The sequence below is a fragment of the Betta splendens genome, chromosome 21, assembly GCF_900634795.4.
Source record: "Betta splendens chromosome 21, fBetSpl5.4, whole genome shotgun sequence".
In the NCBI taxonomy this organism is placed as follows: domain Eukaryota; kingdom Metazoa; phylum Chordata; class Actinopteri; order Anabantiformes; family Osphronemidae; genus Betta; species Betta splendens.
Genome location: NC_040899.1, coordinates 12,821,429 through 12,846,028, shown reverse-complemented (window position 1 = coordinate 12,846,028; position 24,600 = coordinate 12,821,429). Strand labels below are relative to the sequence as shown.

The following is a 24,600-nucleotide window of genomic DNA, read 5'->3' as shown; positions in this document are numbered from 1 at the left end:
CAGATCGCGGTTTCTTCATCTATTTCAAATTAGTGGTCCACTTAAAGACTTTAATGCTACTTGATATATGCTATAACAGCAGTTGCAGAAGAAAAATCTTTACTAACCAGGTAAAACCCTGAAGGGATCAATAAAGGAGCTGCAGCCCCACATGGGTGCTTCTAAAAGGATGAGATGCTAACAGCCACTAAAATATTCCTGGACATCACCGTCTCTCTAACTAAGCAGATTTTAGAGTCAAGCTGTCATAACCATGTGCATGACAGCTGAGATCAGACATATGCTTTCAATGGGGCCTCCCTGCTCCATTAGCCGGGCCGCGATGCTCTAGTGGCACCGCGTATTGTGCACCGAGAGCACCGGGGGTCTCGGCACTTCATTAAACGAGGGGGAAATACGATCTTACCCCAGAGACACGGGGACGCGCACACATTTAGGCTTCTCAATCTGCGTCTGGTTCCAGCAGCGAGTAACACACAAAGGACGACTCTGGGCCATCTGCACCGCTGCTGTGCACAGAGAAAGGCCCTGATTAGATCATCTAATAGTGAGGCAGCACGTGGAAGGGTGGGAAACACCTGCCAGTTAATCATGAGGTGCCTCATCTGGGCAGGCAGCATTTGACTAAATTGGTCAGCAGAGGCTGTTAGGGCTGCGAGTGAGTGAGGCTCAGCAGAGGCAATAATGGACGAATGGATGAGCAGGAACGGATCTGGACGTGCAGGAGTAACTCTGCACCCGAATTTAAACGCATGTCCATTTGCTTTAAGGCTTTTGTTTTGCCTGTTTGTTCCCGTGCACAAACGCACAGAACATTATCTGACTTTTATATATGAATCGAATGTTGCATTCTGTAACATTGAAGCTACAATGCAATCAAACAATATTTACTATATCAATTGCTGGTTTGGAAACAAGCCGGTGTTTATTTGCTGTAGGACTAATTGAAAATATCATACAATTACTCTACAACAGGGGGTTCACGGTTTGTCTGAGGAGCACACGAGCACCTGCGCACGCTTCTATTTACTCATTTACTCCTGTCACACAAACATGTAATACGAGAACATCATTGGGAACAATAAGCCTGAAGCCACGTAAATGTGGTTTTAAACTATGCATGGTGACAAATTCTCATCACCTTAAGCACCAACTTAAAAGTATGTATAGATGGGTTGATGTGTTCTGACAATAACTGCTTTAGGCACAGTGTGTGTGGGAGAGAAGCATCAGCTGATGTTTTGTCAGCGTGCACCTCTTTTGTTCAGTGGATCTGACGATGTAAGCACATTACACTGCCAGCAACTCACTGAAAACAGACTTGTGACAGTGCGATGGTGCCGTCTATGACAAGGTTGTACGTGCGATTCAAAAGGTCAACTGGGTCCTGCTGATTGACAGAGTGGTGTTATTTACCCTGTGTGTGTGCAGAGAGGTGGAGGAGTTATCTGTTGCACGTTATTTGCTCTTTGCACTGACAAAAAGGTGAGAAATTGGATGAGAGTGACACTTTTTTTTGCATTTTTACACTGTTTAAAAGTCTGATGAGGATCAAAAAAAGGAAAGATTTCAAGGATCCATGTTGTTACTTTATTTGCCTGCAACAAGGCCAGCACTGATCCACATCAGCATTGGACAGTCACAGTAGCAATAACAGTCCCTCAGCTCATTCAAGCAGAAACAGATTCATTAAAAAAACATAAGTGTATGTAAACATTCTTATCCTGTGTCCAAAGCTCTGTGAAGCTCAAGCAATAGTTTCAGCATTCTGATTTATAATTAATTAAACAGAACTCAGAACGAAGTAGAGTTGCATAAGAGCTTCATCCTTTGTTTTAATTAATTGCCTTCAGAAGGAAATTTTGGACTTTACATAACACAGTAATAAGTGATAGCTCTAATGGTACAACAGCCAGTGCATTTAAATAATCTGTCGTGAGCAGTAGGTCCAATTCTGATTTAAATATCTGTCGAGTCAAATGCATTCAAATTACAAACGGTCAGCATTTACCCACCTGTGTCTAGGTTTAACATTTAATGCATTAAAAAAAACAAAAACAAAGCCTGACTAGTGTTGACGTGTGTCAGTGTGGAGACAGGTGGACTCATCTTTGTTGCGTCTACAGCCGCCAAGAGAATTTAATTAGAGCTCCATTCAACTTGTTTAGAAACTAGATAGAATAGTTTAACACAGCCACTGGCTTGGGCAAACAGCAGCTCAGAGGCTCCGTCCGCATAGTGAAGTTGACAGCTTAATGTTAGCACACTGCTTGTGTCAACCCCAGTGTGTGTATGTGATTGGGCTGCAGGTTTAACATTACTCGAGGATGATCAAAGCAGACCCACTCGGCCTGGTCCAGATGGCCTGGACAAGGGATTAAGATCAATTTATGTTGCATGTTGAAACAATCTGCCTTTGAATGACATTTTAGTCTTAAAAAAACAAAAAAAAAATGAAAATGGCCGCTTTACTTAAAAGACTAAAAGTAACGTGATGTTTAACAGAAGGTCTTTTTACTTACTTGACATGTGTGAAAGTGATCAGGTCACATATTCACTATTCTATTCCACTATTCCATTCACACTTTAGAAAACGCTGAACAGAGGGCACATTTCCTGTGGAAGCTGAGCAAAGATTCCATCTGCCCCCCCCCCCGTTAGGCACTGAATTGCCTCCAATCCCAGGTCAAAGCTCTTAGCTACTGCATCTTTCCATGACTCATTCATCCCTGCTCTGTGGATTCATAGTCCTGCCTCTCAGACGCCAGAGAAGGAACTGAATAGAATGCAACAAATAAAAATATATTTTCTTCAGCAGAGTGTATTTTTAGACTTCAGGTCATGGTCTCAAAAAGAACCAAACTATTATGTTTGATATTCTCTCTTTCATACTGTATATATATTTTAAAATATTTTGGAGCAGACTCTGGTTACATGTTTATGTCAGTACGGTATGAAAACGCTTTTGTAAAGACATACAGTCAGCTATTTGACCTTTACCTTCACTAACTATCCAACGTTATCTTGAGGCATTGCAGCTAAAACATTTTAAAAATGTTATCTACTAAAAAAAACAACATTTTTGTATTCGCCCATATTACCATCCTTAAAATCATACTTTTAGCAGTTCTCGTGTTTGGTATCTGCCTTTTATGATGACGCCTGAACTGAACAAGAGACAGGCACTGAAATACAGGAGAAGAAAATGGACTACGCAGTCTGAGAAAGTGCTGTGTCACTTCTATACAGCTGGCCATAAAGCTCAGCCAAGGAGCTCTCCTTTGTCTGCGGGGCGTGCGTCTGTTCTGGGAGAAGGGCACTTCTTGCTCTTTCAGTGGGTGTCTCTGAGGGGCTTTGCTGCAGCCTAGAGACACAGCAGGCTAATTGATGAGTGCTGGGCTTTGTTTTATCTTGGCACGCACCGGCCATGCTGACTTAATGGACAGATGGCATACAACCGTGCTGAAAGGCCACCAGAAGCTCCAGTCAGACTCCCCACACAGGAGGTGGTGTCAGACTGGTGTCAATACCTTCCTAGTGGTTTGCCTTAGTGACCGGGCCCAAGCAGAGAATCCCTAAAGACGATTTCTACCATCAGACAAAAAAAAAGGTCTCAAACAAGACTTATAGAAGGTGGACTCACATGTGGGGACTAAGCTCATAGAAGTTCCTGTTGCGATACTCTTCCACTTTATCCGGTGTGAAGATGGGCAGGGATCTGTAGGGGTTCATGGAGATCACCACGCTGCCGATGTATGTCTGGAAGGAAGAGACACAGGGAAACAGTGTGATCCATGTGACATTATCTTACCAACAGCCCTGCCCCCTCTGCGACCATTTGGGGGTCAGATACAGTAATTCTGCTTGCATTTCTCAGCTGGGTCTTCGTAATGCATTGTTGAGACATGCAGTGCCTGAAGTGAAACTTCAGACATGTGAAAACAAGGACAGGTTTATAGATTCTGAGGGCTAGGCAGTAATCAGACTTCAAAGTGGTCCTGATGCTTTTTGTGAGTGTATGTGGAGATGTAAGCAAATGTTGCTGCCGTGGCAATTGCAGTCTGGATATTAGCAAATGTCATTAAAACACAAAACTGTATTTGAAAGATTTCTGTGTCCGGTCAAGTTTCTTTTTCAAACATGGCAGAGTTTTTGAAAATCAAAAACCTGCAAACCTACAGTGAAGCGTCACTTTTGCCAGTTCACACTTTTACATAAAATAACACCTTTATGTAAGACTCACAGGTCCTTTCAAAGATAACACTTGTTAGGTATTTTTGAAAGCAAATGTAACCAGCCATCATCTTCATCATCCTCCCACGCTGAAAACAAAGCTCACATGGCGCTTTCAAACATCAACCTGAAACATTTTCCTTTGCTTTTCCACGGTAATGGCTGTTACATAACCCACTCTGACAAGAGTGGAGCGTGGCCTTCCCTGTGGCAACACCACAACCTCCCACAGTCTCTTGTTCAGTAGCACACTGGAGGCAGAATGAGGCCTTTTGAAGTGCAGAGGATGGGGAAAAGAATGTGTGTAATGCAAACACAGTATCATGTGTTAATGATGTGTTTCTGTTGCCAGACGAGGCGGCGCAAGCACAAAAGAAACATACCTACAACAACAACTATTTGTTAACTTCTGCAGATCGAAAGGTAAAATGTCTTTCAAAGTCAAGCAAGCATGAAATTGTGACCTTGTGCTACTGTGTGTGTGTGTGTGTGTGTGTGTGTGTGTGTGTGTGTGTGTGGAGGGGGGCGGGTGGTCTGTCTGCTACTGTGTTATTGCGTTATTGTGATGTGTGGCAAGGCAACAAATACCAGTTAGATATCTCTATAGGTTTCTACATTTCTGCTGCCTTATCTGCCCCCTCTCTTGCTCCGTCTCTCTGCTGCTGAGGTTTCTCAGCAATCTCTTGACCTCACTCACTGCACATAAAACAACTTTGGCAGCATGTCAAGCAAGCGTTACATTGTCTCAGCAGACACCAGTTGTTGAGTTGCCAGTCATGTTGCTGTTCGTATTCTCTCTGCATCTATTAAATATAATGAGACATGCGTTTACTGTATGTGCCTAAATGAATTTGCTGTCTCTTCGTCATTTCTACATTAAAAGATCACTGTGTTAAAAAAAAGTCATTATGGCAGGAAAATTAGCTTTTAAGCAACAGAAATTCAAAACTCGAGCTTGACTTTAAAAAGTGTTTTCTGATTCTAAATGATTCCTCTTGTTCGATAAGGCATTCGAGGCAACTGCTAACAGGGCAATTTACACCCCCTTTGACTTTCCACAGAGTTATTGGATACATGATTTGCCGTCCTTCCAGAAAACAAAGACACGCTTCTTCTGCTGTACGCGGTCATGCGATAGTTTGCGGTGGGGGTCGGGGTCATTTGTTAGGAACGATGCCACTTGAGTGAAAAATACACTCACATGCACCGACTGCTCACCACAGATTTATTGGATAAGTATAGGATCCAGGGCTCGGGTCATCATTCTTAAAGTGCACTCCATGATTCCAAAACCTTCCTTCGTAAACTCAGAATCATGCAATTTGTCTGTTGTTAGTTTTGAGTTAATACACAGCCCAAACACAAGTCAGAATACTACCAGTTTAATGAAAGCATGTCGAGGGAACTGAGAGCAAATCAGAAAAGAGTAGTCTCTAGTTTCACACTATTTGGTGAGCATCACACAGAGATAACCTCTTAGAGTTTGGGACAGAGAATTGAGGGCATCTGAAACGCAATAACTCCATACTCGTTTCTCAGCAGGATGTATCTCAACAAGATATCTAGCATACAGCTGAGGCGATCATTGCTAAATGAGATGACATCATCCCGCGGGCCCCGAGCCCAGCAAGCCAAGAGCAGTCAGAGTACAGCTATAATCATCTCGGCTGATGTCTAGACCGGCCAACCTGCCGAGCAGAGCAACCATGGCTTAGTGCTGCCACACTAAGCCCAGAACCAAGAGCATGAATGCAGAGATGAGGCTCAAACTGGCCCGATTTTTTTCCCAGAGATAAGCAGCCACGCACTCTGCCAGTTCTTCCTTGTCCCCAAGCTCTGGATTTCATGCCTCACTTAAAATGTATCATTTACATTCCTCGCTGATGTGATTTAGTGATTGGATGGTTCTTGTGGTATCTGTATCTATGCCACTTCTGGAGCTAAGAATAAAATAAGTGAGGATAGGGAAGAACAATAGGTTTCCTTAGGGAGGCTATTACCGGATTTGGATGCATGGGTGAAAACTGTATAATTCAACGATCTCACAGTGTCATGCAAATGACATTTAGTGGCATCAATAGTTGGAGACTTACGTAGATCTCATTGTGGTCAAAGCGTTTCCTCAGGTTCTCCAGGAATGAGTCCTCAGACAGGGGCTCTAGGAGAACCATGTCGCCCACCCCGATCATGTTGTCTAGAAGTGACGTCTTCACCTCCATTTTGGCTGTAGGTGTCCCCCCTGCACAGAACACAGGAAGAAGAATGTACATTACTCAAACAATAAAAAATTAATAACAACGACCAGAGATAAATCTTGTTAGACCTCAAGGATGTGCTCTAACACTGGGGGAAAAACATTATTCTAACAATTCCTTACTCCATTACACCTAAGAGGCCATTATTTTTTGCCCGTCCTTTATTTGTGGGGTCTACGGGAATGTTTTTGAGGCATGCTGTGATCAGAAAATAAACAGTCCTAAAGTTAGCTAATGAAAATAAACTCCGGAGTGGACATGTTTATGTAGCAGTGGTTTGACTCCAGGGGAGGAGCAGAGGCTTTTGATTGGCTGTGAAGTCTCGGTTTTCTATGGCATGTGAGAAAGTCCCATAGGCGATTACACAAGTGAAAAGCCTTGCCCTTGACTTTTGAGTGTCTGCTCAGCTGGAGCGCGCTCCTGTTTGAGGACTTCTTAAATCACCGATACGACCCCCAAAAAAGTTTACTTTTTTTTTTTTGGTTTAGCGTTTGCTCTGATTATATTGTACTCTGTTTTTTTGGGGGCCAGTCGAGGGTCTGGGTCAAAGTGCACTTGGACAAAAACAGTGCTAGGGGTGGCAGTTTTCATTCCAGTGTTGCCATCTCTTCTGGGGCAGTAATCCCAATGCTATGAGGCTGGAGATAAAAGAGGGGCCCAGTTTACATTCAGGGACCTGATGCAGGGCTTTGCTGGGTGCTAAAAAAAAATCTGTCTGCCGCCGTCTGCACCAGGCAAATAGATGAGGGCATGCATTCATCCATTGTTCATTGCTCTTGTAGTACATGTCTCCTCTTATGCACAGCTACAGAAAAAAAATGAAAATGTGGCAAGGCTACATGATTCACTCTGTTTAAAAGCAGCTTCACAGAAGCCCTTGCACTCTGGGGTAAAAAGGTACATGAAAGCCTGCTCAGAGTTTAGCAAATGTCATGTAAAAAAGACTATCCATTGGGTTCTCATGAGCCAAACTTTTACTTTTCGGGTAGAACTCTGGCAAACAGGCACTGGTTATTACCCCACTAATCCCACCCCTCCCTAAAGTAAGGCGGGTAATGGACTTGGACAGCTCTGCACGCTGCCACGGTGAATTTGAAATGAAACGTGTGAGCAAAGTAAAGGCCCACAAGCTTTAAATCAGGGGCTCTGACGAAGCGGCGGCGTTGAATGTAAGTGAAGTAGCCTGAAAGCTCTCTCTGAAGCAACTGTGTTTATTTGCTAATCAACAGTTCACTGAGGTCTGTCGCTTGCGTAACTTACATGAAGGCCTGATAGAGATTTGCCTAAACTTTTCCAGTGATAGTCCTTTGGACATTTATAAAGCACGTTTAGAAGTTGATGTCCTCCAAGAATGCTTGTGATCCCACAAATGGATGACAGCTCTTTATCTCACTCCATATACAACCTCTCTAGATCTCATAAAGCTGCTGTGCCACACAGACAAGCTTGTCACGATCAGTAATGGTCAAGAGAATTACTGCAAAGTTATCAACTACTAAGCTACTAAACATTTACTGCCCAACAGTAAATCCACACACGGGCAACAACCGAAAACTGAGTCTCTGGCATGACAAAACAACAGTTTAAACAAAAAACAGATGCTGGGGCTCTTGCTGACCTGAGGGAGGATATTATGAGTCTGTGTCAGTGCCAGTCTGACCAATCACACTGCCTCTGTCTGCAGCCCCGGATGCCCTCAGCTCCTCTGCCGATAACCCACTACCCCAGATTTGGAACTGGCTTTTAGGCAGCCAGTGACACAATCCCATTAATAAGAGTTGCTGCCTGCTGCTAACTGTTGTACTGCATCCAAAAGGGACGAAACCAGAAAAAAAGACCATGACAACCTTGATTAAACTCTGGGGATTATCCTCACTGCTGAGTGGAAGACAGGGAATGTAACCCAAATGTGTGTTAATGTGGGAAACAGTTGCTGCTGATTGCCTAATGTGAAGGAGAGGAAAAAACATTTTCAGATTTGTATTTTTTGTAGATTAGAAACAGATTTGCGAGATCTAAATTAAAAACGGTCCAAGCATGAACGTTTGGCAAATTATTCAGAGAAGCTGGATTATCAGCCTCCCCAGTGTATGTTTAGGGGGAAAGCAGCATGTATGCTTGTGTGGTTGAGCTGCTATTAATCTAAAAATCTAGATCCCATGAATCAGGGCTGTAGAAACACTTGTGACCAAACAGCCACGTCTGGATGCATGTCACTTTAAATGCTCTCCAGTGCATGGCTGGTTCAGTGCCTGTGTGGGAGTCATTCGCACATCATTTAATGGGACAAATAAGTGCTGAGTGAAGGGCTGTTATGAAAGGTCTTTAACATGGCCAGAGTTGCACGGGGACTCAACAATGTCAGGTCACTACTAGCCACTGACTTGATCCACCACGCAGAAGAGGTCAAGGCCCAGAATTAAAGCCTAATATTGGAAGTTAATCTATAATTCCTACAGAATAGAGTGCTATAAATAGAGCAGCTAAGACGCTCAATAGGAAAATAATACATGAAAGGGAATTTTTATCATCTAAATGGACCTGGACCTGGGATTTGAATGCAGCCCCTACATTATTATGAGACATGCTGTGCCTCCTACCTCTGACATTGACCTAGATTTCCCAACAAGATTGAGAGCTACAGGGGAAAACATGGAAAAGCACCATTAAATGTACATATATTATTTACAGGCCCTAGACTGGGGCCACGTGTTCAGTCTTTCAGCGTGAATAAAAAGTCGCTCAACCTAAGGTCAACGGCCGCGCGAGCACCCGCATGCAAAACACAAGGGGCGAAGATACAAAAAAGTAGAGCCAATAAACCAGCTGTTACTTGTTAAATCGTGGGTGCTTGATTTAAAACAAAGCAGCTCGGGATTGTTCACTTTCATTATTATCATCCACAACGCAACGTGAGCTTGCAGTCTATGCAGATTTCTGGTCCATGACAAAGCAAATGAGTGTTGAGTCACGCAGACGTGACTGATGTCATCCTGCCCTGGGAGTGGCCGTTTGACAGCACAGCGGCGTTTATGTACAAACAAATAATAATGAAATCTATTATGAAGCATAAAAGTCTTTGAATTCCCCACAGATGAGCAACCGGCGGGTGGAGGAGCCACATAGGGTGCTGCCCGTCATGGAGATTAAAGCCCTCGCTGATGCAACAGCAGGGTGTGAGGCCGTGAAGCCGAAACAAGGGAAACAAGGGTCCTCGACACCTCTCCAGGTCTAAACCTGCGCGGGCGCGATCAAGTCAAACGAGCATTTCATAAATTCAATTTTCAAATTTCAGTTGGGTGCACAGCCTGGTGACATAAACCTGTCACCCAGACCAACGCTGGCCTTTGTTTACAATGCAGCTCAGGCAGCATGGAGAACTAGTCGTCCTGCAAAACACCAGTCTGCAGCTGGAAAACTACGGGGCAACTGGTTAAACAACTTCACCGAGAACCACAGTGTCGTCACTGAAGTGAGACCAGATGTTGGCTCTAAAACTTCCCTAATCACGTTCTCAAAGTGATCAGAATTAGAACTGCTCTTTTCGAGAGTCACATGAGATCCTGCTGTATTTGGGTCTGAAGTGTGTAGAGCTTGGCCGCATCGATGGACCCGACCGCTTAGGTCTCAGAAGCAGCTGAATCGAATTGTAGGAGGCTTTGAAAGACGAGTTTAGATTAGTAAAAAGGCACCGCATAATGAATGTGCGTGTCTTTGTGAAATATCTGCATCTTGACGTTTAGCGACTTGTTGACGACTTGGTGAAGCTGGAAAGTTAACCGCTAACACGCTATCCAGCTGGGCTAGCAATAATCAGCATCCATAGCACGAGAAGCCATGCAATGGCAGCTCCTGTCTGTTTTATTGGTATAGTGCTTTATCCTTCACATTTTCTCACCACTGTACGTTAATTTCATTAAAAAAAAAAAAAAAAAAAAAAAAACTCTTGTTGGAATAACATAAAAATTTAGCTAATCATAGGTTACCAAGCTTGCTAGCTTACACAGCTCATTTGAAAAGGACATATTAATTATCAATAAACTTTTAATCTTCACCTTTCTGGCCTCATTTGGCCTCTGAAACTCAGGCTGAGTTTGATGCGGGTGACAGCAGCCATTAATGAAAGGTAAACCACAGGTATGAGTCCCAACATTACCAAGGGTTTGGTCCTAAATGGAATTCAGCCATGTTTGCAAACAGTGGTTTCCTACTGTACTGTCACATGTGAAACATGTTCGGTCAGATGGGGTGTTGTCTTTTTATGCAGCCAAATTTTTTTTTTGACTTGAAGATGCAAAATTAAAATATAAAATAGATATTAGATAGTGAACTTTTCTTTTCAACTCCAAAGCAAATGGAGGAAAAAAGTAAAAGATCACAAAAAAAAAAAATATTAAAAGGAAAAAATGCTTTTCAGAGGACATATGATGCTTCTTGGCTGCTGAAGGTTTTTTAAGGTTCATTCTGTGAAGATGCACGCGTAGCCGTCTGTCTCTGTTGATGCGGGGCTAACACAAGACACACGCCTCACTACACTAAGCTGCACGGGCGGACAAGTACAAACACCATTCATCACCATGGAGCCCACTGTAGGACTTTGTTCCTCCGTACACACCACATTAGAGCGTGGCGTCTCACCCCACAGTGTCCGGCGGAGGGGCTTTTGGAAACATTAGAACAAGCAGGTGGAACTTGAAGCAGAGTCAGTCAGGTCACACTGGGCAGAGCTACAGTCCCAGATGCTGTTATCTTCCAAGTCTGTGCGAAATGGCTGTGACTTTTTCCAGCAGTCTCTATGCAAGACACACACACACGTGCGCGCACACACACACACACGCACCACCTTTCACAGTCATCTTACAACACGATTTGTTTGATCAGCGTGGGTAATAAAGTCCCATCTGGTTTCCCAACTGAGACTCTGGCCAAGGGAGGTGGTACATATTTGTGGAAAGCCATAAAGACATAGATACAGTCTTTGCAAATAAAAGGCTCATCGGATCCTTCAGAGAACGAATCAAAAGATAAGCTGTGGCTTGTAAGGCATAAAAACTCGAAATCGGTAATATTTCTAATCAATGTTTTGGCTTAGTTACTGGCCCGTTTGTTGTTACTTTGTCAGTTCTTTACTACATGGAAACTCCTGTAGTTTGGACTAAAGGCAGCCGTGCAAGTGGAAAAAGCGGAGTTAAAGTCAAGGGCAAACATATGTTTAGTCTGCAGGTTCCGTAGGCCTTGAATCAAATCAGAACTTTAACTGCATTAACAAATACTTTACGATACAAGCAGATTGTGGTACTCTACTACTGATTCGCTCCCACTTTATTGTAACCTTTAATCTACTGTAATAGCAGAGTGTGTTTTATGGCGTTACAGTGCGATACAGCTCACTTTCTCAGGTTTGACTTCCCGTAAGCCATTCCTCTCCGTGTTTGATTTTATGAGTTCTAGTCTGGATCCCACAGGGAATCCCAGCAAAAAAAAAAAGTTGACTTTGACAAAGAGGAACTTTTCTCACAGAGGTGAATAGTTTTATTCATGCATTGCATGCTTGGAAGTAATTTATTCCATTCAGCAGCATTGGGGTATTTTAAACAGGAGGGGAAACCCACATTAGGTCCGTTTCTACAGAGGATGTTAATCATTTTTTGTATATACTTAATCAAAGTACATGAGTGCATGATGAATGCAAGGCTAATAAATCAAAACTAATCTGCTGCTTAACTTTAAAGAAATCACAAATGGAGAGTTTATAGTATGGACATTTGCTTCTATTGTGGATGTTTAGTGCTCACAATAACGACAGCCTTTTCAAACGCTTCCCAGTGAATGGGTTTGGGAGCTGACACATCTGCTACTGTCCTCTATCCTCGGCGGTGGGTTCGACTCTCCAATCGCAAAACTGCCGCTTTAAGCCGCAGATGTGGGCAATTAGCGACCACACGTTTCATTAACGTCGCTAAATGCGCGTCGGTTCGAATCCGGGCGCGGACAAATCGGGAAACTGCGCCGGGACAAAGTAACTAAACCAAGGTTTGTCCCGTTGGCGTTGCAACTGGTCCACATAGACAAAGAAAGATAAACACAGCCCCCCAACCCCCCTCCTCCCGTACGAAGTGGGGAGGAATGAATGACCTGGGAAGCAGACGCGCTGAAGCCAAGTAAACTTTGGTGAAAAGTTGCCGCGTGTGCGCCAACGTTTCAAATCAGAGCCAGAGCAAGAAGCGACCAACGTGCTGCGTTTCCAGTGCCGTCAAGTAGTAGGAGACGTCAATCTCACCTCTCAGTCTCAACAGGAGTTGCTCCCTCTCGTCCTAAATCCACTTCGGACAAAAGTAGGATCCCAGAAGTGTTTCCTCCGAGTCTGGAGTGGCTCCTGAAGCCCGTCCTCGCCTGTCTTCAGATGAGCGCGTGTCTTCCGTGCTGGATGAGGAGGAACGTGGCTCCCATCCGTTTCTCAGCACAATGAATGGAGCTGTGGCCGGACTGGAGCGCGAAGGGTGCACCGGGCGCAGGGAGTGGCTCGTGCGCCGTCTGGGACAGTCTAGCGCTCCCTAATCACCTCCATCGCGGGGGTAGGCTGGGCGGTGATGCCTTTAGGTGCTGTCGGAAATGTTCCGATTGTTTGACGCCCACTTGAAGTGTCGTTCACGCGTCCGGACACGATCCCAAAACTTTACCAACACTGATTATTTACCTAACACGTTAGACTATAGTTTATAAAATAGAACAGAAGACAAGAGCTGCCTTTTACATTTCTGATAGACCAGTGTTTTGGGGTGGATGGAGTTGGGCCTGTATGTTATAATGAGGTGGATCTGTGAGTTTAGTTGTTTAGTATCAACTTTTAAAAAAAAAAAGTCCAAACATGTCTTTTATTTGGTTTAAGTATCCACGATGAGATGCAAGATTTACGAGGTGAACAGTAAAGCAACATAAAAGTTTAGCCGTCATTTCATAGACAGAAACGGCACCTACCCGACAGCACAACACCCCCCTCCTGTGTCTTAATTCTAGATAGCAGCGACTTGTTGACAGATAGTTTAACTGTACTTGCTCTGGCTTCGCTTCGCATGTTCATAGAACGATCTAAATTGATAAAACTGATTATGTTACAGTTATACTTCTATTTGTTGTGCCACCAGGACAAATAATTTATTTGTTTTCCAATACACCGTCTGAATATATTTCTGTGAGGAGTTCTAATTATAAAAACGTTATATAAGTATACATTGTGTAACATACAGCAATATCAGACCTCTCATATCCAAGTGTACCGCATTGGATACCTAACCTTCGGACATTTTACTTTACATGTTTGTTTCAGTTTTGTATTAGTTGTGAACTCCAATCCTCTTTAATCAGTGTACAAGGGCAGTGACCCATATATTTTTTGTCAACGCGCATGCGCATTAGGTTGTGCAATTTCCTTTTCACTGGAACTGTGTGCTGGACTCCAGTGGTATTACTTTTTATTTCTCTGACAGTTTTTGCTCATCAAGAGGATTTCGGTGAGTCGGAGTTCGTTCGATTTCATTTATTGTGAATCAAGCGTTGGTCGCACTTAGGCTCACTGTCGTCGGGTAAAATGAAAGCGGAAACGCAATCTGACTCTACCGTTAACGTTAGCGTTCGTTAGCATTAGTTAGCTAGCTTATCATTACCCCGAGCCCACTGACGTCGGACATACGGTATATGCATATCTTTAAAAACGCATTGTTGTGTTTCCTGTTATTTCAACCAACCGTGTTTAGATAACGTCCCAGGACATATGTAGATTTAACAAATTAATATTCGCCTCATACGCGTCGTACAAACGTGTTGCTATATATGAACAACTGATACCTCGAGCTAATGCTAACACAGTTCTTACGTTAGCATTGGTGTGTATGTATATATACATATATTTATGTTTTAAATATGTGTGCGAGTGTGTGTGTGTGTGTATATGTATATGTATATGTATATATGTGTGTATGTATGTATACAGACACATACCATTAGTAAACAATTGATAATACGGAAGTAGCTAAAATGGATGATGCAGCGCTACTTGAGCAATTGAAGCCCAGGCACCAGGGATCATCGCAGGCCTTTCCAAAGCTAGGCCAGGCAGATTAGAAGGCGACTAGTGTGGCCTCTTTCTGTGCGAACTCTGATTACACACGCGTATGTAAGAATGTGTTGTTTACCGTCGTATTTTTAATTAATGCCTGTTTAAATAACGATTTATAACTTTCAATAATGTATGGCACTGAAGTTATTCCTGGGCTGTGGGCCTAATTATGCGTATTTGCAATTTCATTGGTAGATAAATAAATAAAGAGAACGGACATTTATCTAATATCCAAATTATGTTCTTGTTGTGTAATTTGTTTTATCTTCTAGAGTGTCTTTTATGAGTAATCAAAGGCAGCAGAAGCCTACGCTAACAGGCCAGCGTTTTAAAACTCGAAAAAGAGGTAAGGGGTTTTAAAGTCAGCTTTTTCCACACTAGAACTAAATATATTGCTTTATTTGATGTCCCCGTATTTACTAGCCAGTTCCTTCGCAACTTTATTCATGTTGCCCTAAAATTAGATGAGAAGGTTTCCAAGAAAGAACTTGGCAGTTTGGCACAGTGTGTTTGCAACTGTTACTCAAGGATTCCATGTTTCCTGGAATATTTGGAATTAGACTGGTGTTCTCGTCTTGGGGAAAAAAGTGTCTTCCACTGTTTGTGAAGGAAACAGCCAGCTCTCCAAATTCTACTTTGCGATTTTCTTTTGTACATTAATTTAATATTAATTTAACATTTTTTTAACCAAAGTTTTCTACATATGGAAAAATCAATGATTTCCTTGTTTGTTGTTGGTTTAGGCACTGGGGTTATGCTTGATTAGAACAAGCAGAAGGAATAAAAAGTATGTTGTAGAAACCACAACCATTATCATGTCAACACAGCTTATGACCAATGAGCCGAGATGTTCTCATACAGGCCCAGTCACACTTTGAGCTCTGGGACTGGAAGGCTGTTTAATGTCTGGTCCAATTCACATAATTGAGTAGATATTCAATTGGTATTTCTAATGCCTATTCGCAATAATAAGTTAATAAATATTTTTCTTGTTCCCAGTTATTAAGCTTCAGATTATGACATAGTTCTGTGTCAACAGTATTTGCTTAAAATTCTTGTGACACATTTATTCAGAAAGGCTTCGTCACATGTAACTAAGTGCCAGTGCCAGGCATATAAACTCAGTAGAGTCATTAAGTCCTCAACACTTTGATGACCTAATTGTGTTGTTGGGATCATTTGAATCAAATTGTGAACAACTATGCAGCTGCCTGGGGAGCGATTCAAAAAGCAGCTTTGTGAGTTTGTGACAGATTATGCCTTAGGCTACCTCCTCTGATGACAGGGGGTCTTTCCACTTTACCCCTTTATTCCACTTTATTGCCGTCAGTCTTTGTTGCTTTCAAACGAACGTCAGTAACTTCAAGCTAGTCCAGTTGACACAGAGTAGCACCTTTGGGATCAAATATGAAAAATAAATCCCTATGTTGTAGTTGTTGTTAACATCACCTTTTAAGACTCTTCCAAACTCCTAATGGCCCTAATTAACATCAGCAACACACAGGACCAATGTGTTTTAATACTTGCTGCAGTTTAGTAGTGGATTTGGGCTTCATCAGTGTTGTCTTTATGTATTCCCAGACTGATGCTATGATGTTTAGGGCTCTGTGGGGACTCCACTGGCTGTTGCTGTTTGTCACTTAAAGTCCCGTTAGCTCTCTGTCACCCTGAGTATAGGTTTGGGCCAATTGACATGCAGGCAAATAACTCTCTGACAGATCAGATGCCTCCCTCATGATTTTGTGGTATTGATAGCGGTCTCAACATCTGCAGTGTCAAGTGCCTTTCAACTTAAGGCAGAGAAGAGTGTGATCCCCATCACACACACCGGCATACGTGTCAATTAAAAAATATTTACTGATGCAGTATATATTTTACAATTGCACCTTGGGGGGAAAGGCAAAATATTACCTCCTCATAAATGTTTTCCTACTTAGTATCTGCAAAGAAATAAAGGCAGCACTTTGTATTTCCTTAAGATGAGCATGTTTGGATATGTTTTTTCATGTTCATAGCACTGGAAGCAAGCCATAGGGATGCACTGATTTGGATCTTTGTTCTCACAGATGAAAAGGAGAGATTTGACCCTTCCCAGTTTCAGGAGAGCATCGTACAAGGTCTAAACCAGACTGGCACTGATTTAGAGGCGATTGCAAAGTTCCTTGATGCCTCCGGTGCCAAGCTTGACTACAGGCGCTATGCTGAGACTCTGTTCGACATCCTGGTGGCTGGTGGAATGCTGGGTGAGTGCCGAAGCTCTACATAGAAGTGTTTCATGCTACTTTTAAGCATAATCCTTTTAATGATTTTAAGGATTTTAATGCATTCTCGATCTGCAGCTGTGCTTTGAGGTTTTACCTTTTGATAAAGTCCAATTGCAATATTATTTTCTTATAACTAGTGTATTCTTATACAATCGCAATATGAACATATGTCTTTTACAGCCCCAGGTGGTACTCTGTCGGACGACGTGACCTGCACAGACGTCTGTCTCTTCAAAGCTCAAGAGAACATGGAGACCATGCAGGCATATGCACAGGTGAATACAACCTACTGTAATAATTAACGCTACAAACTGAGAAAGGAACGTGAAACACCAATACCTATTCAGCACAAATACTAAAATAAAACTGTTCCTTTGTTAGCTCTTCAACAAACTGATCAGGCGTTACAAGTATTTGGAGAAAGGGTTCGAGGAGGAGATTAAAAAGGTTTGTCTGTTTGCTAAACATATGTCCAGGAACACACCCCAAATGTAGAAGTCATAACAATGTGTGACTCGTGTCAGACTACAGGACTGTTTGTTTGCTCTTTGGCAGCTGCTGCTGTTTCTCAAGGGCTTCACAGAGTCTGAGCGCAACAAGCTGGCTATGGTAACGGGAATTCTGCTGGCCAATGGCAATCTCTCTGCAGCCATTCTCATCAGCCTCTACAATGAGAACCTGGTCAAAGAAGGTACAGTTTTCCACCTTGGTGTAGCTAAGCACCTTTTGTTTTAGTAGGAAAAGGTCCACATGTAGAAGTAGCTGTACCAAAATGAAATAAGCCAAAGTACATCTAGCACCTTCTCTTTATGTACCTTCAATTATTAAAAGGTTACTAAATATTTATATATTTCTCAAAGTAACCTTTTTCTTACTTTTCTTCCTTTCTGCAAGTTTCAATTAGTGTTTCGTATGAAAAGTAATATATAAATAAAATGGACCATGACATTTGCAACTGCTGACCTATTTTAAACTTTTGTTTACTTTCTTGTTAATAATTTCCTAACATTTATCAAAAAAGTCATTTGCATGTTGGTCTAACATGCCAGGCTACCCTCAAAGTACTGTCAGCTGAAAGTCAAACCTCAGCTCTAACAATACTGGCTTTTTGAGGGCAGTACTGGAGTCTGGCCAATATTTAATTTACTTCTATATAAGAAATATGATTAGTGTCTAGTTAGTTTGGACAGAAAAGGAAATTGGCATGGTGTATAAAATATATATAAAATTAGAAAAAGAAAACGGCATACAAGGATACATACACAAAGGTATAAATAGACCGTGGCCATAGAACGGTCTAGTTGAGACCAGGACCAGTCGGGAACAAACTGTTCTTGTAGTGAGTGGTTTTGGTCGTGTCAGCTGCAGCCTCTTGCCAGAGGGGTGTTTTACAAACAGGTTCTGTCCAGAGTGGGAGGTGTCGGCCATGATCTTTTCGGCATCCTCTCGAGTCCAGGAGCGATGGCAGATTGCAGCCAATCTCGCACCACTGAGTGAATGGCACGCTGCTGTCTGCTCTTGTCCTTGGCATTGGAGGCACGGTACCAAACACAGTGACGGCAGCATAGGAGTGTTTTTGACTTTGTATTGACTTTGGCAGGTTGAACTTATCCGTGTGCATTCTCTGCTGTTTTCTTTGTTAGTGAGCTGATGTTATCCTTCTGTTTGGGGTCTAAGTTGTCAGGGATGCCCCGGGAGAATGAGGACTCCATGTTGAATACTGTGGAGCCACATTGCTATTATGGGGGCAGGATTCTTCTTAATATCAGAGCAAAGTAGAAATTCCTGGCAAAAATTCCACATACTTTCAAGGTGCATGGATAAAGGACACTTAAAAGATAAAGTCCTCAGCAGCTTTTGACCCTAATCATGTCTGTTAAAAGTAAATGCCAAAAAAACAGTGAATGTCAAACTTTCACAGTAGGACAGAGAGAAAAGGTCAGATGAACTTTTCCAGGGCCTAAAAAAAAGGTTGTCTGTTGTCAACATGAGCAGCATTAAACTAACCCCCGCAGAGCTGTTTGGACATGAACACTGTCTTCTTTTTGTTTCAACACTACCTGTAAGTCTGAATAAAGTCTTAGATTTTGAAGATGGACACACTGAAGAAATATTCTCTTCACAGAAAACGACAAAATCGAGTAATATCAGAAAGAATTAGACAATTAAATAGGGGTCTTAGACAAACTCTACATGCCATCAGCCATTTTCACAGACATAGAGGAAATCATGGATGATGGGATCAGAGTAGCAATATACATTTTTCAAGAAATAAGTTAAACCTTTTTTATTATTTTTTTTAGGAGTCTATTTTCAGAGGATATGACCATCATTAATCATCTGACATTCTAATTTGAATATTTTGTTTCTAAATTGTCCTTTTGGTGTTGTGTAACATTGTGTTACATTTTAGCATTTTATTATTGATATTGTTGCTATTTTTTTATATAACTTCCCAATGATTCCGAAACATGCTGGGCATTTTTTTTTCCACATCGGATAAATTTTAGGAGCTTTGTCCTGTAGCTCGAGATGCAACTGTTGGTTGGTGCTCGTGCTAGTAGAGTAGACATGAGGAATGTTTAGGGTCTATTGGACAGAAGTGTCACCTATATTTCTCCGTTTGAAATAATTTCTTGCCTCCTGCCCCCGTCTGCAATGGATAGATGGATTATTATGTGCACATTGTTCAGATGAAGATGCATATTTAATGTCCCTGTGGCCCAAACTAATTTTGCCGCCTGCATCGCTGTGCTCTTGAGGCGTTGTTCCCGTTAAAAACTGTCTAATCGCATCCTGTGGAGTTGTGTTTACAAGCGTATTACTGAGGCCTAACTTTATCCTGGCAGGTCTGTTATCGACAGCTGACTCACATTTTCGTGCATTTGCTCAGGTGTTTCAGCCTCCTTTGCCGTAAAACTCTTCAAATCCTGGCTTTCTGAAAAGGACATCAGCTCTCTTGCTAACAGTCTCCGAAAAGTTGGCATGGACAACCGACTCATGGTGAGAATTCTTTCTTTCAGGCAATTAATGAACAAAGGCCCCGTAATTGTCGCTCGCTCGCCGTAATGAATGGATTCTGATGCTTGGCTTGTATTTTCAGGAGCTGTTCCCTCCCAACAAGCGCAGTTGTGAGCACTTCTCCAAGTATTTCACAGACGCCGGGCTCAAGGAGCTTTCGGACTTCGCCAGGAACCAGCAGTCCATAGGTGCTCGCAAAGAGCTGCAGAAAGAGCTTCAAGAGCAGATGTCACGTGGGGAGCCGCTCAAAGATGTGAGTCTGCTTGGGGTTTCTGTCACTTTCATGCACGAGTCTTTAAAGAGTTTTGAGTCTTCTGTGGTGCAACACACTGAGAAGCAGTGGCTGAGATTGTTTTATAACCTCTAAGCCCTTTTGCGTTGAGGAGTTCTGGAGGAAAGGATGCAGTAAATCAATGACATGTTGCTGAAATCCACTCAACTTGAAAATACTATCTGTTCCTTCAAGGCTACAAACCCTGCCTGGTTTCCCCTACCTCAGACTGCTAAAGGATTCGACGAGCCTCAGCATGTGTCCGCGATTCTTTCCCTGCTTTGTTGATAACGTCCGTTTTGATCTCTGTTTCGTGGACCTTCAGATCATCGCCTACGTCCAAGAGGAAATCAAGAAGAACAACATCTCGGAGCAGATCATGATCGGACGAATCTGGTCCAGCGTGATGAGCTGTGTAGAGTGGAACAAGAAGGAGGAGCTCGTCACAGAACAAGCCATCAAACATCTGAAGGTGATACCCCTGTAATGTGTTGACTCTGTGGCGGCTTGGAGACGGGAGATCTAAAGAAACTTAATGTCACTTTTTAAATTCTGCCTCAGAGATGTTCTAGAATCTGGGCTGCTGTGGGCTTTGAACTCTGCAGAGAAGATAATTGATTCACTAACCTAAAGCCATTCCACCAGTGAAGTGGAAGTAATGTATGAAATCAGAAAAAATATCCTCCCACCTCTTGTGTGAATTTTCTCTCTTACATTCTCAGCAATACAGCCCACTGTTGAAGGCTTTTACCTCCCAGGGCCTCTCCGAACTCACTCTCCTGCTGAAGATCCAGGAGTACTGTTACGACAACATCCACTTCATGAAGGCCTTCCAAAAAATAGTTGTGCTGCTCTACAAAGGTGAGGTTTTTTTTTAATGTGTGCCCATAAGACTTCATTTTTCTGTCCTCACATTTGAGGAAAAAGTTGATTTGTTGTGGGAAGCTAAGTCGGCGTGTGTGAATGACGCCAGATGGCCGGAGATTATAGCCAAAAGTTTGTTGTGATTGATGTTGTCAACCTGGCTGGCGACATTTTGTTTTCTCGAGCACCTGCGGACGCATCTGTGCTGTTGGCGTCGTGTTTAATAGTCGTTTTTTATTTGTGTTTTGTTTTTTTTTTGTTTTTTTTTTTAAGCGGATGTCTTGAGCGAGGAAGCGATCCTGAAGTGGTATAACGAAGCCTGTCTGGCCAAAGGAAAAAGTATCTTCCTTGAACAGATGAAAAAGTTTGTGGAATGGCTCAAGAACGCAGAAGAAGGTAAGCGCCCCACGGTCCCTTCGTTTGGGCTCTAGTCACGCATCCTGTTCTTTCTCCTCCACATGGAAGTAGAACTGCTTTGCATACACTGATGAGTGGTGTTGTTTTCTTTCTAGAGTCTGAGTCTGAGGAAGAAGAGGCAGACTGAGAGCCACTTTACAGTACATCAACACAATTCTAAATGCAGTTCGAGTTTTTTTCAGAAATCTATTACTTTTGTTTTCTTTTTCTATTCTCTACCTCCACCTAAATTCAGCATAAGGGCTTTAATATTTTATTTTCAACAGTTTCTGACTAGATCGATGTGTGTATTCTCCTGTAACCCCTTTAAAATTAGCCAGAGTTTAGGCAAATTTCAAATATATTGTGTTTAGATGCGTACCTGTGACATCCTAGGTCCCAAACATGTTTCATACAAGTACATGGAAGTAACTGATGCACATCGGCAAGTCAACCCTTGTCCTCTGTGTCAGAACTACATGAGTGTAGAGGTAGTTATCTTTTTTTTTTTTATAATTATTTTAATATTTCCTTCCAATGCAGGACACACAGTGAACAGACAGAAGCTAACAACCCTTTCACTATTCGAGTTTAGCGGCAGGAGCGTTGCAAAGCGGATCGGGTCGGCTTTAGGTTAGTTTTCATGCTATACTGCCCCTAGTGGAGACACTCAGGCTGCAGCTTTTTAGTTTACTAGCCTGTTGTATTTGTGTAAACCGGGGCTTTATTGTTAAGGACATGTTGGCTAAATATTTGACAACTTTGAGTTTGCGGTTTTTAGATTTGGTCTCCTGTGCCGTTTTAAACAGCGGTAGTGTTTATGGCTGCTGAACCGTGTCAACTTGGTGGGATTTCATTTCCTTTGTTGTACAGTTTGGCTCTTTTAATAAATGGAAATAAATGGGTTTTAATTGCTGTTGTATTTATTATTATAAACTAAAAAGAAAACTGTGGTGATATATGGAGCTGGTGTTGTGGGAGGTTCTTGAGAATTCAGAGTAGTCCATTGGATGCACCGGAGACCAACATGTGTTCCATTGGTTGATCTCCCTAACGTCACCTAATAAAGTAATCAAAAAAGGCATCCTGGCATGCGTGACCTGAGGTGCAAACAATCTCATTCACTTCACTTCGCTTTTTATCCCACTTGAAATGGTAATTATGGTTCAGTCGAGCATGCAAAAATGAGAGTGAGATGGTGATTTAAGGTGTTATGAAAATGGAGGTCCGTGCACCTTCATTAGGACCGGGTCCATTTACGAATTCCAGAAGAGCAGACTGCTCCTTTTTTAATGGTTTGCTGAAAAGCGTTTCAGAATTTTGAGTGTTTTACCACCATTTCCTGGCCACTGATGTAGAAGTGTCAAATGTTTCTAAATGCCTTCAAAACTCAGTGGTTTACTGACTACTGTACAGACATTCAGAGGCGTGAAAGCCCTCTTGTTTAGAAGAACTACATGTCGGTGATTAGGAAAAAGCATTAGTTTGGGCCCTGCTGGCGTTCCTGCGTAATCCACACGTACCAGCCCCAGTCGGCCTCCTCCGGGTTATCGACAGCTGATCAGTTTCCCTCGGCTCCAACAGATGGCAGTAGGTCCTTAAGAGATGCTTCCTGCTATTAAAGCCCCTCCACAGTTCTACCGTCAAGCTCAAATAGGAAAAATGCCATTTTGAAGAAACCAGACTAGAAAGTATTAGACACAGGCGGAACTACAAAGTATCTGACATGAGTATTTTCTCTGTGTGTCTGTCCCAGGAGGATTTGTTTGCCTTTTGGTTTTATTTAGTCGCTCTAAAGAACATGAAACAATTTGGGGGAGTGACATGTTGGCGGGGGGGGGTTGAGAGGCACGGCTGCTTTGGAGATTTGCCTGTGAGAACGTGTGTGTGTGTGTGTGTAGCCTTTAGTGGTAAAGATGCCCCCCCTCCTCTTCATCCAACCTCCTTCTGTGCAAAGCATTGGCAAAAGCATCTTGGTGGGACTGTTATCTGCTTGTTAACAGCACTGCCTCACTTCACATCACACACACGCGGCTCCTCCCCGCATGTCACTGTGCGCAGGCATCGAGCTCAGCCGTGCGTCGAAGGATGCTCCGGTATAATGAGCTGTGCACAGTCAAACATCTGTTTGTTCTGCTTATCTGCTACTTTTAAGTGATTACACATGCCGCTGGATATACAGTGAGCATCCCAAGGCTTTTTTTTTTTCTGGGATTTGGAGCCCTCTCGCACCATTTGTTTGTTTTTTCGTTTCACGTCATACCTCTGTCCTGCAGCATTCACAACTTTATTTATATTTCACCGGCATGAAAAAAAAGATCATGTGACTAAAAAAAGGGCACAGGAACACAGACGTAATTTATTTTGGGAAATTTCTGTCTCTGTTGGACTTCCTGCTTGAAGCATCCGAGCAGTGCGACGTGCCAGGGAACGCCGGCGGAGTTGTGTGAGAGCAATTATTCTGGATTTCACACTGCGGCTTTGGTCAGTAAACATGACTAAGACTGCAGTGCAGAACTCATCTGAATAATGCTGTCAGGAAGCAGAGGGAGATGGGACAAAGGTGGTCATGAATGAAAAGACAGACTTGGGATAATTACTTGGTTTTTCAACATGGAATAAGGAATGTTACTACCCCCCCCCCCACCCCCCCCCCATAAAACAAACAGTCCCTCATGCAGTGATGCTCTGTTTTCGATGCAGGCCAGTTTTCCCTGCTCTGCTGCGTTTGTATTTGTGTGAGGCCACTCTGGCGCTCATCTTAGCGCCCAGGTGAAATATGGAAATGAGGGATCAACATGTTGACTCGCTAAACGCCGCCTGTTTGTCCTCGGATCAACTTCCCGCCAAACACCCTGAGTCGCCTCCGAACCTCGTCGCCGCCGCCGCATTCTGGACGTCGGAGCGCGTCTGTTCTGGGAAACGAGCGCTGAGCTCCTGAAGCCGAGTCGCCGGGTTCTCGCCGTGTGTCGGCCTCCATTCTTGGAGGTGAAGCTGCCGCCCCTCACCAGACTGCATGCAGCTGCCTTTTTAATGTTGTAGCCCCGAGCCATTATTCTCAAGGTTATCCATCATGTATAATATCCCTATTTCAAAGGCAGCTTAATTACACATGACAGCCGGGCTGAACCTTTTAGACCGTGGCTGCTTCCTGGTTGACAGCGCCACACATCCTTTGTG

At 42.9% G+C, this 24,600-nt stretch overlaps 2 protein-coding genes across 7 annotated transcripts in view; one reads left to right on the top strand and one right to left on the bottom strand.

The window, feature by feature from the left end:
- The window catches only part of myo1b (myosin IB), a 44,678-nt gene extending 31,574 nt beyond the window's left edge, over window positions 1-13,104 (bottom strand). For 2 of the 4 annotated variants that reach the window (XM_029135891.3, XM_055504900.1), the window contains exons 1-3: window positions 12,769-13,104; window positions 6,327-6,472; window positions 3,644-3,759 (exon numbers count right to left, since the gene is read on the bottom strand). In XM_029135891.3, the coding sequence (XP_028991724.1) occupies window positions 3,644-3,759; window positions 6,327-6,452 (242 nt within the window). In that variant the 5' untranslated portion in view covers window positions 6,453-6,472; window positions 12,769-13,104. The remainder of the gene's footprint in view (window positions 1-3,643; window positions 3,760-6,326; window positions 6,473-12,768) is intronic. The other 2 variants (XM_029135894.3, XM_055504901.1) reach the window with 1 other exon arrangement.
- A 736-nt stretch (window positions 13,105-13,840) lies between these two features.
- On the top strand, window positions 13,841-22,335 carry LOC114846806 (eIF5-mimic protein 2-A-like). 3 transcript variants are annotated; one of them, XM_029135897.3, is made up of 12 exons: window positions 13,842-13,999; window positions 14,877-14,950; window positions 16,671-16,847; window positions 17,049-17,143; window positions 17,250-17,315; window positions 17,424-17,559; window positions 19,762-19,871; window positions 19,972-20,142; window positions 20,486-20,632; window positions 20,883-21,021; window positions 21,298-21,420; window positions 21,537-22,335. In XM_029135897.3, the coding sequence occupies exons 2-12, from the start codon at window positions 14,887-14,889 to the stop codon at window positions 21,566-21,568; spliced, it is 1,260 nt and encodes a 419-aa protein (XP_028991730.1). In that variant the 5' UTR covers window positions 13,842-13,999; window positions 14,877-14,886; the 3' UTR covers window positions 21,569-22,335. The 3 variants fall into 3 exon arrangements, with proteins under 3 accessions (XP_028991733.1, XP_028991730.1, XP_028991731.1); XM_029135898.3 differs by lacking the exon at window positions 13,842-13,999 and adding an exon at window positions 14,133-14,179; XM_029135900.3 differs by lacking the exons at window positions 20,883-21,021; window positions 21,298-21,420; window positions 21,537-22,335 and adding an exon at window positions 20,722-20,872 and having other exon boundaries at window positions 13,841-13,999.
- Window positions 22,336-24,600: the final 2,265 nt, after the last annotated feature.